Source organism: Lemur catta, chromosome X, assembly GCF_020740605.2.
Source record: "Lemur catta isolate mLemCat1 chromosome X, mLemCat1.pri, whole genome shotgun sequence".
Taxonomy (NCBI): domain Eukaryota; kingdom Metazoa; phylum Chordata; class Mammalia; order Primates; family Lemuridae; genus Lemur; species Lemur catta.
In genome coordinates this window covers 55,080,685-55,096,001 of record NC_059155.1, presented here as the reverse complement: position 1 = coordinate 55,096,001, position 15,317 = coordinate 55,080,685, and the positions used below count along the sequence as shown (strand labels likewise).

The 15,317-nt window shown below is 41.3% G+C and overlaps 1 protein-coding gene across 3 annotated transcripts in view; it reads right to left on the bottom strand.

Moving 5' to 3' along the window:
• Positions 1-15,317, bottom strand: part of PHF8 (PHD finger protein 8) — a 98,228-nt gene that overhangs the window by 43,944 nt on the left and 38,967 nt on the right. For 2 of the 3 annotated variants that reach the window (XM_045537628.1, XM_045537630.1), the window contains exons 12-18: positions 11,542-11,631; positions 9,325-9,627; positions 8,457-8,560; positions 2,046-2,221; positions 1,665-1,750; positions 1,019-1,152; positions 143-453 (exon numbers count right to left, since the gene is read on the bottom strand). In XM_045537628.1, the coding sequence (XP_045393584.1) occupies positions 143-453; positions 1,019-1,152; positions 1,665-1,750; positions 2,046-2,221; positions 8,457-8,560; positions 9,325-9,627; positions 11,542-11,631 (1,204 nt within the window). The remainder of the gene's footprint in view (positions 1-142; positions 454-1,018; positions 1,153-1,664; positions 1,751-2,045; positions 2,222-8,456; positions 8,561-9,324; positions 9,628-11,541; positions 11,632-15,317) is intronic. The other variant, XM_045537629.1, reaches the window with a different exon arrangement.

Below are 15,317 nucleotides of genomic sequence, written 5' to 3'. Positions count from 1 at the left end.
AAAACATGGCTCAGAGAAACTAAGTATCAGGTGTAAGGCCAGGCCTTTCCTCACTACAGGCTGTTCTTTATTATTATTGGGATTGAGACTAGGACTGAGGGAACCCCTTCTGGCTTGGGCCCACATGCTTAGCTGCCCTTACTATACTCTGCATCCTTGAAGCACGCTCCCAAGCTGTCCTGTTCATCCAGACTGGCGTTCTCCTCCTCCTCGCTCTCAGTTCTCCAGTATGCTGGCCGCTTGATGGGCCGCTTCCCTGGGGTGCGCTGGGAAGCAGGACTGTTAGACACTGTGCCCAGCCCACTGCTGGAGCTCCCACTGCTTCGGTCCTGCCCCCCGGTCCACCAGGCCTGCAGGCTGGAGGTAGCCGGTGAGGACGATGAGGACTGCAGGTTGGCCATGCATAGCATGCCCTGGATGGCCTCCTGAGTGCTGGGAGAGGCTGGGGCCTCGCTGCAAGGGACAGAGGAAAAATGCTGAGGGAGTTTCTCTAGATGTCAGAAGAAACCAGCCATCAAAATACTCAGGGAGAAGGGGCAACAGCTGTGGGGATCAGGGTGCGAGGAAGAAGGGGAGAACCATTCAAAGTGGAAAAATTAGAAATCAAGCTAAAGGATCAGGATAGTATCAGATTGTTTTCATGAAAAGCCAGTCTTTCTTGCCTTAAAAGTCTCTCTACAGACAGCAGGCAAGGGGGCAAAAAGGGGGCACACCTCCCTCTCTGTTCACCCATGCTGCGTTCTTTTTTTTAACAGTTCGCCAAGAATCTTGCAGCCCCTCTTAGAAATTCCAAAGTGTCCAAAATTGATTTCCCTTGAAGTCTACACATCCTGTCACTGTCAAATCTTAAGTTCCCTAGGACAGGTTTAATGCCTGTTTTATTCTTTCAGCCCAAATGCCCTGGATAATTCTTTGTCCCTTTAAATGGCTCAATAAATATCTGACTGGCTAACCTAGCCCCTTGGGTGGGAGGTGGGTGCTGTCTGAATGAAAAGGGGAGACCAAAGCCAATACTCACGTGAGGGCAGCATAGTCAGGTCCCCCCACCTGCCTGCTGGCCTTGAGCAGATCAAGAATTCCACCAGCTCCACTCCCATTCCCAAGCTTGCCTTCAGCCCCTTCCACCATGTCCTCATCTGTTGTATAGTCCTCCTGTTGGAGAGAGAGCATATCACCTCAACTGCCCAGGGTTCATTCGGTATGGCCCCAATACAGAGTTGATAGTCTGACTCCTGATACTGATCTTCTGAGCACCAAGTATAGACCAAGTATTAAGCAGAATATTCATTCTTTCATCTGAATCTCCACAGCGTCTTAGTGAGGTATTATATAACTCCCATTTTACAGATAAGAAAACTAAGGTTCAGTGAAGTTAAATAATTCATGTAAGGTCACATCAGATACTCCAAATCAGATGTTCTTTCTGCTACATCACACTGCCTTTTATTCTACTCTATACTAAGGGACTTTTAAAATATTTCAACTAAATTGTAATCTTCCATTTATATGCTCAGCAGCACTTAACATACAATCTTTCACTTAATAAATATTTCAAGAATTGAAGGCATAGGTTGTCTTCCCCCTTCCCCCAACTAGAATGACAATCTATCTTCTGTCTCTGTGACCAGAATGAGAAGACGAATAGATACAGCGCAGGCTCCCACCTCAATGTCAAACTCAACTTCTCCTGGTTCGCGAACTCGGTTGGGGTCAGAGCAAGGTTTCGCACGGGGTAATTTCCGGGGAAATTCTAGAAAACAATGGAATACACTTATTATGAAGCTAAGATTAGCATTTGAACCAAATACCCAGAAGAAGGAAAATAAGACTAATTTTACTGGAAGTAATGACCATAGATGACTAATTTAGAGAGTTTAGCAATCAGCTGACAAACAAATCTCTAGAACAAAGGAAACAATGGAGGCCTACAGAGCTTAGTAAATCAGAATGTCCACAAGCTCAGGCATAAGGTCTTAAGTCTATCACAGGGGTCAAAAACTAATGCAAAATGGGCAGGGAAGGAAAGAGAAAGAACAGAGACATACTTGGTCTTATTATCAGGGTCGCTTTCTTTCCCAATCTTTCATCAATCTGGAGCTCATCATCTGAATCCAAGTCAAATTCGTCCTCCATCGCCTGTCCTGTCACCAACCTAGCCTTCTCTGCCTTCTTTGCAATCTTGGCTCGCCGAGACTTGGATAGGCTCTTCATCCTCTTGGTACTAGAGAAAAAGGGAAAGAGAACATAAAAACAAACAGTCATACATATTATTAAGATGACAATTTTCCCCAAATTCATCTGTAGAGTCAATGCAATCCCAATTCAAATCAAAATCCAGCCAGCTTTTTTTGTAAAAATTGACAAGCTGATAATAAAAGGTACATGAACATGCAAAAGACCTAACACAGCCAAAACAATTTTGAAAAAGAACAAAGGTAGAGGACTTATACTATTCAATTTAAAAACTTACTCTAAATCCATGGTAATCAAGGCAGTGTGACATTGGCATAAGGACAGACATACAGATCAGGGAAACAGAACTATGAGTTCTGAATACACCCTTAAATTTATGATCAACAGATTTTTGACAAAGAGGCCAAGGCAATTCAGTGGAGGAAAGGATGGTCCTTTCAACGAATGGTACTGAGACAACTGGATGTCCATATGCAAAGAAATGAATGTGGACCCTTACCTCACATCATACACAAAAATTAACTCAAAATGCATCATAGATCTAAAAGTAAAAGCTAAAATGATAAAACTTCTACAAGAAAACACAGAAAAATATCTTTGTGATCTGGGATTAGGTAAAATTTTAAGCTTTTACACCTCAAAAGAAACCATTAAGAAAAGGAAAAGAAAAGCCATAGACTGGGAGAAAATATTTGCAAACCATTTATCTAGCAAAGGTTTTATATCCAGAATATTTCAAGAACTCTTAGAAGTCAATAACAAAATAAGCCAATTTAAAAACAAGCAACAAGGCCAGGCACAGTGGTTCATGCCTATAATCCTAGCACTTTGGGAGGCCAAGGTGGGAGGATTGTTTGAGGCCAAGAGTTCAAGACGAGCCTGAGCAAGAGCAAGATCCCATCTCTACAAAAAAATAGAAAAATTAGCCAGGCATTGTGGTGCCCCCCTGTAGTCTCAGCTACTCAGGAGGTTAAGGGAGGAAGATCGCTTGAGCCCAGGAGTTTACAGTTGCAGTGAGCTATAATGATGCCATTGCACTCTAGCCCAGACGACTGAGGGAGACTCTGTCTCAAAAAAAAAAAAAAAAAAAAAAAAAAAGGCAAAGGGTCTCAACAGACATTTCTCCAAAGATGATATACAAATGGCCAATAATCACACAAAAATAAGCTCAACGAGGCCAGGCATGGTAACTCATGCCTATAATCTAGCTCTCTGGGAGGCCGAGGCAGGCGGATCATTTGAGCTCAGGAGTTCAAGACCAGCCTGAGCAAGAGCCAGACCCCATGTCTACTGAAAAAATATAGAAAGAAATTAACTGGACAACTAAAAACATATACATATAAAATTAGCCAGGGACGGTGGTGCATGCCTGTAGTCCCAGCTACTCGGGAGGCTGAGGCAGTAGGACTGCTTGAGCCCAGGAGTTTTAGGTTGCTGTGAGCCACGCTGACGCCACGGCACTCTTGCCGGGGCAATAGAGTGAGACTGTCTCAAAAAAAAAAAAAAAAGGAGCTCAACGATATTCAACATCATGAATCATTAAGGAAATGAAAATCAAAACCATCCTGCCATTTGTGACAACATAGATGAACCTGGAAGATATTATGCTAAGTGAAACAAGCCACGGGAAAAACAATATTGCATGATCTCACTTATATGTAGAATCTTAAAAAGTTAAACTCATAGAAGCAAAGTGTACAATAGTGGTCATTAGGGGAAGGTGAATGGGGTACAAAGTTTCAGTTATGTAGGATGGATAAGTTCTAGAGCTGTAATGTACGGCAAGGTGACTATAGTTTATACTGTATTGTAGGCCGGGTGCAGTGGCTCACACCTGTAATCCTAGCACTCTGGGAAGCTGAGGCAGGAGGATCGCTCAAGGTCAAGAGTTCGAAACCAGCCTGAGAAAGAGTGAAACCCGGTCTCTACTAAAAATAGAAAGAAATTATCTGGCCATCTAAAAATATATATAGAAAACAATTAGCCAGACATGGTGGCGCATGCCTGTAGTCCCAGCTACCCGGGAGGCTGAGGCAGGAGGATCGCTTAAGCCCAGGAGTTTGAGGTTGCTGTGAGCTAGGCTGACACCACGGCTCTAGCCCAGGCAACAGAGTGAGACTCTGTCTCAAAAAAAAAAAATACCGTATTGTATACTTGAAATTTCCTAAGAGAGTAGATCTACATATTCTCACCACACAAAAAAAATGGTAACTATGTGAGATGATGGAAATGTTAATTAGCTTGACTGTAGTAATCATTTCACAGTGTAGCTGATATCAAATATCAATCACATTGTACACCTTGAATGTATACAATTTTTATTTTTAAAAAACACACAAAAGAGATACCACTTTACATCCACCACAATGGCTATAATCAAAAAGACAAAAAAATAACAAGTGTTGGCCAGTATATGGAAAAACTTATGATTGCTGGTTGAAATGTAAAATGGTACAGACACTTTAGAATAATGCTTGGAAGTTTCTTAAAAAGCTAAACATAGAGTTACCATATGACCCAACAATTTTACTTGTAGGTAAGAAAGGAAAACGTCTGTCCACACAAAAACTTGTACACAAATGCTCAGAGCAACATTATTCATAATAGTCAAAAAGTAGAAGCAATCCAAATGACCATCAACTAGTGAATGGGTAAACAAAATGTGGTATATTCATACAATGGAATACTGTTCAACAATAAAAAGGAATCAACTAATGATGATACATCATAGATGAATCTCAAAAACATTATGGCTAAGTGAAAAAAGCTAGACACAAAAAGCCACATATTGTATGATTCCATTTATATGAAATGTCCAGAAAAAGCAAATACATAGAGACAGAAAGTAGATTAGGGCTTGCATGGACCTGGAGATGAGAATATGGACTGACTGCAAATGGGCACAAAGGATCTTTTTGGGGTGACAGAAATATCCTAAAACTGGATAATGGCAATGGTTGCACAATTATGTAAATTTACTAAAATTCATTTAATTGTATACTTAATGCAAGTTAATTTTATAGTACATAAATTATACCTAAAGAAATTAGTTAAAACCATATAAAGCAAATGGAAAAACCTCAAAAGTGGCTTATACAATCCTGTTACATATGGTAAACAATAATAACCAGTATAAACTGCTAGAATAAACATCATAAACAGAAACAAGTTCTTAGTAAATCAGTATACTTTTTTACAATCAGCAGTCATTTTATTGAATTGCCTTTTAGTGAATTGACTGTCATTAAATTGACGTGTTTTCTACATCATAGGGTTGTTAGGACAATTAAATGAGCTAATGCAGAGCCTGACACATGGAAAGTGCTCAGTGTAGCTAATATTAAAACAAAGTTCTCTGGGTCTCAGTTTTCACATTGGTAACAATAATAACAATACTTATTTTGGGGGTTGTGATGACTACATAAAATACTGTATGTAAACAGCTAAGAAACTTGGACACAGAGCAGATACTCAAGAAATGATAACTATTTATACCTTGGTCTTTTATTAACTTCTAATTATAAAAAATTTCAAACATTTACAAAAATATAAAAGTATAATGAACTTCCATGTACCTGTCACTCAAGTAAGTTTCCGCAATTAACATATACCCAGTCTTGTTTCATCTATACCTCACTCCCCACAAAACACTGAATTTGGAGAAAAGCCCAGAGATAAAATCACATCATCTGTAAATATTTCTATACTTTGACTCTCGAGGTTCACTTAACAGCAGCTTCTGGCAGCTGTGGCAGGTAATAAGAAGAAGCACAAGAAGGACTGGTGGGGGAGGGGAAAATGTCTCAAAATATCTTAGGACTCTCAATTTTCTCCGCCCCAGGAAACCTACCACGAGATCTGAACAAAGGCAATGTTCAACAGCCTCTTTAATCTTACTCTTTAGTAACTGGGTTCTCAAACCCCAAGAATAGTTCTGCTTTCAAAATCCACCCTGCTCTTACTTCCTTTTCCCTTATTTTCCATTCAGGTGGACCTATTACACTCTCCCTTGGGATCTGAAGACAACCTTTCCCTAGAAAGAGGCTATTAAGGTATCTTTGTTGTTTGTGTTCCTACATTGTTCATATTTGGTACTTGGCTCTTTTTTATTTTTATAATTTTCTTTTTTTTTTTTTTGGAGACAGAGTCTCACTCTGTTGCCCGGGCTAGAGTGCCGTGGCGTCAGCCTAGCTCACAGCATCCTTAAACTCCTGAGTTCAAGTGATCCTCCTGCCTCAGCCTCCCGAGTAGCTGGGACTACAGGCATATGCCACCATGCCTGGCTAATTTTTTTCTATATATATTTTTAGCTTTCCAGATCATTTCTATTTTTTTCAGTAGAGATGGGGTCTCGCTCTTGCTCAGGCTGGTCTCCAACTCCTGAGCTCAAACGATCCGCCCACCTCGGCCTCCCAGAGTGCTAGGATTACAGGCATGAGCCACCGCACCTGGCCTGGTACTTGGCTCTTGATTGCTGCTGTGTAGTGTTCTGTGTATCTAGATGATAATCTGTAATGCTTTCCTCTGCCTCAGCCTCCCTACATATTTCACCATTTCTGGCCATACCTACATCATCATCATCACCTTTTACCTCCATCTTCATCATCACATTTATAAGAGCTACCATTCATTAAACATTTACTATGTGCCAGGCCCTGTGATTAGCACTTTACTTACATTATCTCATTTAATCCTCCAACAACCCTAAGATAAATTTTAGCTATAGAATAGATATAATGAGGACACATGCTCAGAGAGGTTAATTTGTCAAGGTCACACAGCAAATATGTGTCACAGCTGGGATTTGAACTCAGAATCATCTGATTCCCAAATCCATGATTTTGTTCTAAACAGCTTCTATTTTATTCTTGTAGAAAGTGTTCTTTAAAAATTATTTTAAGAAAAGTAATACATGGTTATTGTACAAATTCCAATGCTACTAAAGTGAAAACCTGCTCTCACACCTCCCCTATCCTACCTTCCAGAGATAACCACTGTTAAAAATTTGATGTAACAAGTATAAAATATAAAACAAATATATTTATTTGCCTAAGTTTGTACAAATATCTCTGGAGGGAAAACACTGACATTGGCCATCCATGGGAGGGAAACAGGGGAAGAAAGATGGGTATGAGATTTTTTCACTGTGTGCTCTTTCACATTTTTTTATTTCAAACCTTATAAATTATATTTTTAAACTTTTCAAAAAATTAAAATAAATAGAAACAAAAAAGTCTGTATATTGCTTTGCCACACATGCATATACATAGGTGTGTGCACATGTTTTTAAAAATAAAAAGGGGGCCATGCATGGTGGCTTCACGCCTGTAATCCTAGCAGTCCGGGAGGCTGAGGCAGGAGGATCACTTGAGGTCAGGAGTTCGACACCAGCCTGAACAAGAGCAAGACCCCACATCTACCAAAAATAAAAAAAAATTAGTCAGGTGTGGTGGTGTGCACCTGTAATCCCAGCTACTAGGGAGGCTGAGGCAAGAGGATCATTTGAGCCCAGGAGTTTGAGGTTGCAGTGAGCCATGATGATGTCACTGCATGCTACCCGGGGAGACAGAGCGAGACACTGTCTCAAAAAAAAAAAATAAATAAATAAGTAAAAATAAAAATGGAACTATTCCTACATATTATTTTGTAACCTGATTTTTTTTACTTCAGAATATATCTTGGACATCTTTCTGTGTCAACAGACATTAGGCTGTCTCATTATTTTTAACAGCTACGTGATATTCCATTCTATAGATATATACCACAATTTACTTATCTAGCCTTTATTGATGAACATTTAGATGTTTCCAATTATTTACTATTACAAACAATGATGCAGTGAACATTGAACATTCCCTCTTTACACACCTTGTGCAAGGATTTCTGTAAATTAAATTCCTAAAAGTCGAATTGCAAGTCAAAAGGTATATAAAAAACTAATGCTTTTAACAAGTATCCTATACTACTACTTATTTCTACCAGTGGTTCTGACCCAATGACTTGCTGAAATTTCTATAACATTATGTAAGTGCTTTCTCAAGATAAGATTGCCAATTAGATTCCAGACCTCCCCCCTACCCACCCACCAACACCATCATGGTTCTTTGAACTAAGCAATGATAACTGATAATAGCTAAGTATTGCCCTGAATACAGCCCCTCCTGGTCCGTGTCCCAACCCTAGGTCCCAATTCCATGCCCTGTCTCAGTGGCATATTGCCACTGATAGTCCCAATATGTCTGTGCTCCTTCTTCCCACCTCACCTGCCATTAGACATCAATAGGGCCAGCGGGCTCTCATTCCCATCAAGGTCCAAGTCTGGCGAGTCATCATCTGAGTCATTCAAACAGGTACCAGTAATGTTGAACTGCGGAAGGAGGAAGCTCAGTTGTCACCTGCCTGGGACTCCCACGTGAATCAGGATGGCCAGTTCCCTCTGGTTTCACTGGTTGAGTTCACTGTCAAAACCACCTGAACCAAGGCCTTGTGCCATACTGCCCCCCGCCCCCACTCACAGGAGCAGGAGGTTGAGAATGTGTGGCTGGCTCAGGGGAAACCTATCAGTTTTGTGAAATATATTCCCTTAAGAAGCGGGGGGCGGGGGGACATCAGATGCCCATGGAGAGCACCACAATCTTGAGGCAACGTAGAACCCTAGGGGAGGGCTTTTCTCAAGGACCTATTCAAGACTCCAACGTGACACTCATACACAATGTTCTCAAATCTCATTTCCAGCCCAGCATTTGAAACTTTAGCTCAAGTGTCATGTTTTCTGAAAAGAGCTCCTGACCATCTTCCCTACCCAGATGGAATCAACCCTCCACTATGTCTCAAGGTCCCACATACACCTTTGATTGTGGCATCCACAATAGTTCACTGCACTCATTTGTTTTTATGTCTGTCTTTCTCACTAGCCTGTTAGCCTCTTGAGAGTTACATCCACAGCACCTATCACAGTGCCCAGCATAGAAAAGGTCTCAATAAATGCCTGTTAAATGAGTGGGACTGGTAGCCAAACACCAGGGGCCCTAAGGGAGGTGGCAGGAGAACAGGATAGCCTGTCCTTTTGAAACCCTGCTCTTCCAAGGGACACCCAAAAGGGTTGGGCTGAACTCATGGGCCAGCACCCACCTTTGCTTTCTGGGAAGAGCCTGTCTTCAGTGCCTGATGATTGTATATGTCCATGAGATTATAGCTCAATTGGCCAGCAGGCCCCAAGGCTGAACTCTCCTTGCCCTTTCGCTCTGCCTTCTTGAAGAATTCCTTGGGCTTCAGGCCTTTCTTCTTTGAACCACTTTTGGAGGGCAGTGACAGCCTGGACATGGACATTGAAGTGGAATGGGCTGGCCTGGTTAAGGGAATGGAGCCGGCTGGGAAGATCCTCTGCAGCCCAAAGATATTGCTCGTCTTCCCAACGTTCTGTTGGAAGATATCCTATAAGAGTGTTAGTACACGAGGGGAGTTAGAGCTTACTCAAGGGTTCTCTCAAAACTAAGAGCAGAGGTCTGTTCCTGGCACGGATGGTACTGCCATGGAAGTGGCTTACAGATGCTCCACATATGCACACCCTAGATTTTGCAAAATGAGTCATCAAGAATTTATTGGGTGGCATTTCTTTGCCCAGCCATTGATGAGTAAGGAGAAGACGAGCAAAGGAAAAGCCCAGCACTACTATCAAAATTGGAGAGAAAAGACTCCAAGAGGAACTGATATGAGACAGAAAATAATCAAGTACTAATCTGTGTGGTTCAAACTCTAAGGACTACAGGACTTGAGAGAAGGAGAGAGGTTCTAGTCCTAATTCTGCTACTACCTAGCTCTCTAACCTCAGGAAAGTTATCTGACCACTCTGAGGTTCTGTTTGCTCCGCTGTAAAATTTAAGAGCTACACTGGAAAGGTGGTTTTTGAAGATGTTTTGTGGCTCCTTTGAGCTTCTTGGGAGGAGCCCTGGGGACTGGAGGTAAGTAGAAGGCAGATGAGAGAAACAAGTGGAGCCCCAAGTCTCCTACCTTCATCCTATTCAAAGCAGCTATGCTTTGATTTGTTGTATATATTGGGCTTCCACATAAGATCTCACTTTTTAAAAAAAGATTCCACTGCTTTAAAACATTGGAACGCCAGTGGACCTGATATGATCTATCTCTAAGTCTTCTTCCAACCAGCCCAAAGTTGTGTGTGTACAAAATTGGTTTAAATGGGAAGAGCTGGAGAAAAGGCAGGTCTTTAACTAAATCCTGAAGGATTTTGACAGATAAGAGTAGAGGAAAATGAGGTAGGAGGTGGACACTGTAAGCTATGGTGTAGGCAGTGAAACATGCTACAAGCAGTGAGTCTGGAAGCCCAACTTCCCAGTAGCTCAATCTGACCACCCTTCAGCATGGATGTATATCCTGGACATTAAATGGAACTTTACAGCTTCTGAGCTAAAGGAAAGTTTAAACATCCCCAAGTCTAATTCTCCTCTGGTGCCTCTGCTACTTTACCATCCCACACCAAGTTCTCTCTTTGCTGTAAAGTCTATTAACAACAATAGCTCACATTTATTGAGTACTTACTCTGCCAGGCACTGTGCTCTACATACATTAGCTATTAATTCTAACAAAACTCTGAAAGGCTGGTGTTATCCCCACTTTACAGATGAGGGAACTGAGGCTCTGAAAGGCTTGCAAGTGACAGAGCAGGAACCAGAACCCAGGTTTCTCTGAGTCTCTTACCACTATACCTTACTGCCCAGGAACCAGAACCCAGGTTTCTCTGAGTCTCTTACCACTATACCTTACTGCCTCGTGGTATATGCCACCTGTTGAAACATGGCTTTGTAATCATCTTCAATCTGAGAGAACTGTCATTTTGCAGAATGTAGAGACTGAGTCAAAATATTAATAACAACAACAACTATAACCACCACCACCACCCACCACCACAACCCAGCATCAAAATTTATTGAGTACCCACTGTGTGCCAAGCACTATACTTAGCACTCAACCCACATTACCCACATTATCTTATTTAATGCTTTTAGCAATCCTTGGGTAGGTACAATTATCCCCATTTCAGAGATGAGGAAACTGAGACTTAGGTTAACTTTGCTCATGGTCCTCTACTAGACTGAGTTCTTTGTGGGCAAGCACTGTATTATTTATGTATTATAAGACACTAGCCCAATGTGTGGCACACTCAAAGCACATAATAATTATTTGAATGAATGAATGACTGAATAAATAGGATCCTTGGTGGGGTGTTCCCAACTCCTCCCTTGGACTCTCATGCCAAGCGCAGAGGCCTAACCTGCCATTTGAGCCTCAAGCCCTTCCCAAACACCTTCTCTCCCCTCCTATGCGTCTTACTTCCACCAGGCGGATCTCCCTGGCCAAATCTTTAATGAGCTGTACAGTCCGCACTGTCTCCGGGATCTCATCCTCATGGTCTGGCAGAGCCTGTCAAACAAGAGGCATGAGGAATAAACCCACACAACAACGGATAACTGATGTTTGACAAAATGTGTCAAGGCAATTCAGTGGAGAAAGGGTAGTCTTTTCAACAAATGGTCCTGGACCAATTGGATATCCATATGAAAAAAAAGACAGAACCTCAATCCATATCTTATAACACACACACACACACACACACACACACACACACACACACACAAAAAAAAAAAAAACCTCAAAATAGATCACAGACCTAAATGTAAAACCTAAAACAATAAACCCTTTAGACAGAGGAGAAACTCTGTGGCCTTCAGTTAGGCAAAGATTTCTCATCAATACATGAGTGGATTAATAAAATGTGATATATGCATACCATGGAATACTACTCAACTACAAAAAACAATGGTGATCTAGCACCTCTTATATTATCCTGCATAGAGATTGAGCCCATCCTTCGAAGTGAGGTATCATAAGGATGGAAAAACATGCACCACACGTACTCGCCATCAAATTGGTATTAACTGACCAACACTAAGTTGTTCACATGGTAGTAACACTCACTGGGTGCCAGTCGGAGTTGGGGGGGGTAAATTCACAACTAATGGAAGTGGAACGCACTGTATAGGGGAGGGACACATTTGTAGCCCTGGCTTGGGTGGGGCAAACAGCATTACATGTAACCAAAATGTTTGTACCCCCATAATACCCTGAATTAAAAAAAAAAACGATTTCTTAGGACACAAAAAGCATGAACCAGAAAAGAAAAGCAGATAAATTGGACTCAATCAAAAATAAAAACTTCTCTTTGAAAACCTCTGCTACTTCACCATTTCTGCTACTTCAAGACAAGCCACACGCTGTGAGAATATTTGCAAAACATATACCTGATAAATGACAGTATCAAGAGGTGTGAGGAACTCAGTTGTGGGCTTGGGCCACACCCCTCAAAAAGTCAAGGACCTCAGGGAGATCAATGGGGACAAACTGGCCTCCCTACTTGTGAGGACAGAACTCAGTGCTGAGCAGCTACAGGCCCATAGCTAACTCAACAGCAACCTTTTAGTTGGTTCTCTTTTAATTTATCTGCCATCTTTTTGAGTAACAAGATTTACGTTTTTATGTAGATCTCAAGCTTTTCTACTATGATTTTCCCCACTCACTTTTTATTCACTTCTGTATCCAGAGGGCTGATAAAAATTCCTCAGCATTTCCTTCTTGTTTCTCAGGGTTTAATTCTTCTTTCCTTTAACTCTTTTAATTTATCTGGAATTTATTTTGGTGGCTGGGAGGGGAACTGAGAACCGATGTGACCCTTCTGTATAACCTTAATGGCTCCCTCCCTCCCACAACAGGGTCTCTGGAAAGGTGAGGGAGCAAGTGCCTCCCACACAAGTTGTCTACACTTCACAAAAGACATCTTCCATGAGCATGGGCTCCTCAGAACTGTGTTCTATTGTCCTCCAGCTCCCTTTGGCCATGCTGTCTGGGGCTATCCCTCGGTCCTTGGGTCCATCCTGACCCAGGGCATGAGTGCTTAAAGCCCCATCCACCTCCCTTTTGGTGTTTCTGGGACACAGTCACTCTGAAGTTCACTTCATGGGAGGTGTCAGAGATGAAACTTAAGGTAGCCACACTTAAGAGGTGTAGAGAAACAGAATTACAGGATAAAGTCCAGGTATAGGTGAGCCCAGGGAGCAAGTGAAGGCCCAAAACATGAAGTCTAAGAATATCTGAGGGGAAGGCTGGCAACAAGAAATGGGGAGATTGCGCAAGTTAAGCCTGCAGTGGCTAAAAGGTCTCCTTTGGTCACTGTATGCAGGAGAAGGAGTATCTGAAATATAAGAGTATATATTGCTATTTCTTCTTTTTTTTTTTTTTTTGCACTTTATGGTTGTTTTTAAAAAACTCAATATTTTGAAAGGATACAATCCATTTACAAGGGTCAAAATCAAACTATATAAAAAGATATATACTGAAAAGCCTCACTCCTACCCTGTCCCTGCCATCAACCTCACCATCCCATCCCCAGAGGTAACCGCTTTCACTAGTTTCTGCATCCTCCAGATTGTGTATCTTCAGGCAAATACAAGCATATACAAATAAAATTATTTCCCCCCTTTTCACATATATAAGGTAGTATACACATGAATCTGCACCTTTACTTAACAAATTCTGGAGATCTTTCCAAATCAGTACATAGAGAGCTTTCTTACTCTCTTTTATAACTGTTTAGTATTTGGTTGGATAGATGGATATTGGTACATTTCTAAAAAACTATTTTGGGCCGGGCGTGGTGGTTCACGCCTGTAATCCTAGCACTCTGGGAGGCCGAGGTGGACAGATCGCTCGAGGTCAGGAGTTCGAGACCAGCCTGAGCGAGACCCCGTCTCTACTAAAAATAGAAATAAATTATCTGGACAACTAAAAATATATATAGCAAAAATTAGCCAGGCATGGTGGCGCATGCCTGTAGTCCCAGCTACTCGGGAGGCTGAGGCAGTAGGATCGCTTAAGCCGAGGAGTCTGAGGTTGCTGTGAGCTAGGCTGACGCCATGGCACTCATTCTAGCCTGGGCAACAAAGTGAGACTCTGTCTCAAAAAAAAAAGAAAAAGAAACAATCAAGAGATGAGGGACAGAGACTGATGCATACAGATATTTACTGTATGATTCTCTATAACTACCCCCCAAAAAAATAATTAATTAAAAGGAAATAATAAGCAAGTGGGTTAGGTATTCCCTGCAAAAGAATATCAAGTAACTATTAGTAAATGTGTGTGGATAAATTTGGTGACCCAGGAAAATTAAGATAAGCCAATAGATTCAGATACAAAATTGGATATACAGTTGACCTTTGAACAACACGGGTTTGAACTGCAAAGATCCACTTACACACAGATTTTCTTCTACCTCTGCCACCCCTGAGACAGTAAGACCAACCCCTCCTTTTCCTTCTATGAAGACAAGGATGAAAACTTTTATGATGATCCACTTCCACTTTATGAATAGTAAATGTATTTTCTCTTCCTTTTATGACTTTCTTAATAACTTTTTTTTCTCTAGCTTACTTTATAGTAAGAACACAGTATATAGCACATAATATAACATACAAAGTATGTGTCAATCACTATTTATGTTATTGGTAAGGCTGCTGATCAACAGTAGGCTATTCGTAGTTAAGTTTTTGGGGAGTCGAAAGTTATAGGCAGATTTTCAACTGCATAGGGAGGGGTCTGAGCCTCTAATCCCTACATTGTTTAAGGGTCAACTGCACAGTATGACAGTAATTATGTTTTAAAATGCATACTAAAAATATCAGAAGGAAACATACTCAAATTTTAATGGTAGTTCCCTTTGAGTATTAAAATTACAGGTGATTTTTTTCTTTCTTTATACTCTTCTATATTTTTTCTTTTTAAGAGACAGGGTCTTGCTATGTCACCCAGGCTGGAGTACAATGATGCAATCATAGCTCATTATAACCTCAAACTCCTGGGCTCAAGCAATCCTCCTGCCTTGGCCTCCCAAAGTGCTGGGATTACAGACTAGAGTCACCGCACCCAGTCCCTTCTGTATTTTTCTCAGTGTAAGTATGTATTACTTTTTATAATCAGAAAGAAGGCTTAAATTGTTATCCAAGGAATGCTAGCCCAGTTCTCCACTCTACACCCAGGAGCCCACAAGCTTCTCTGGT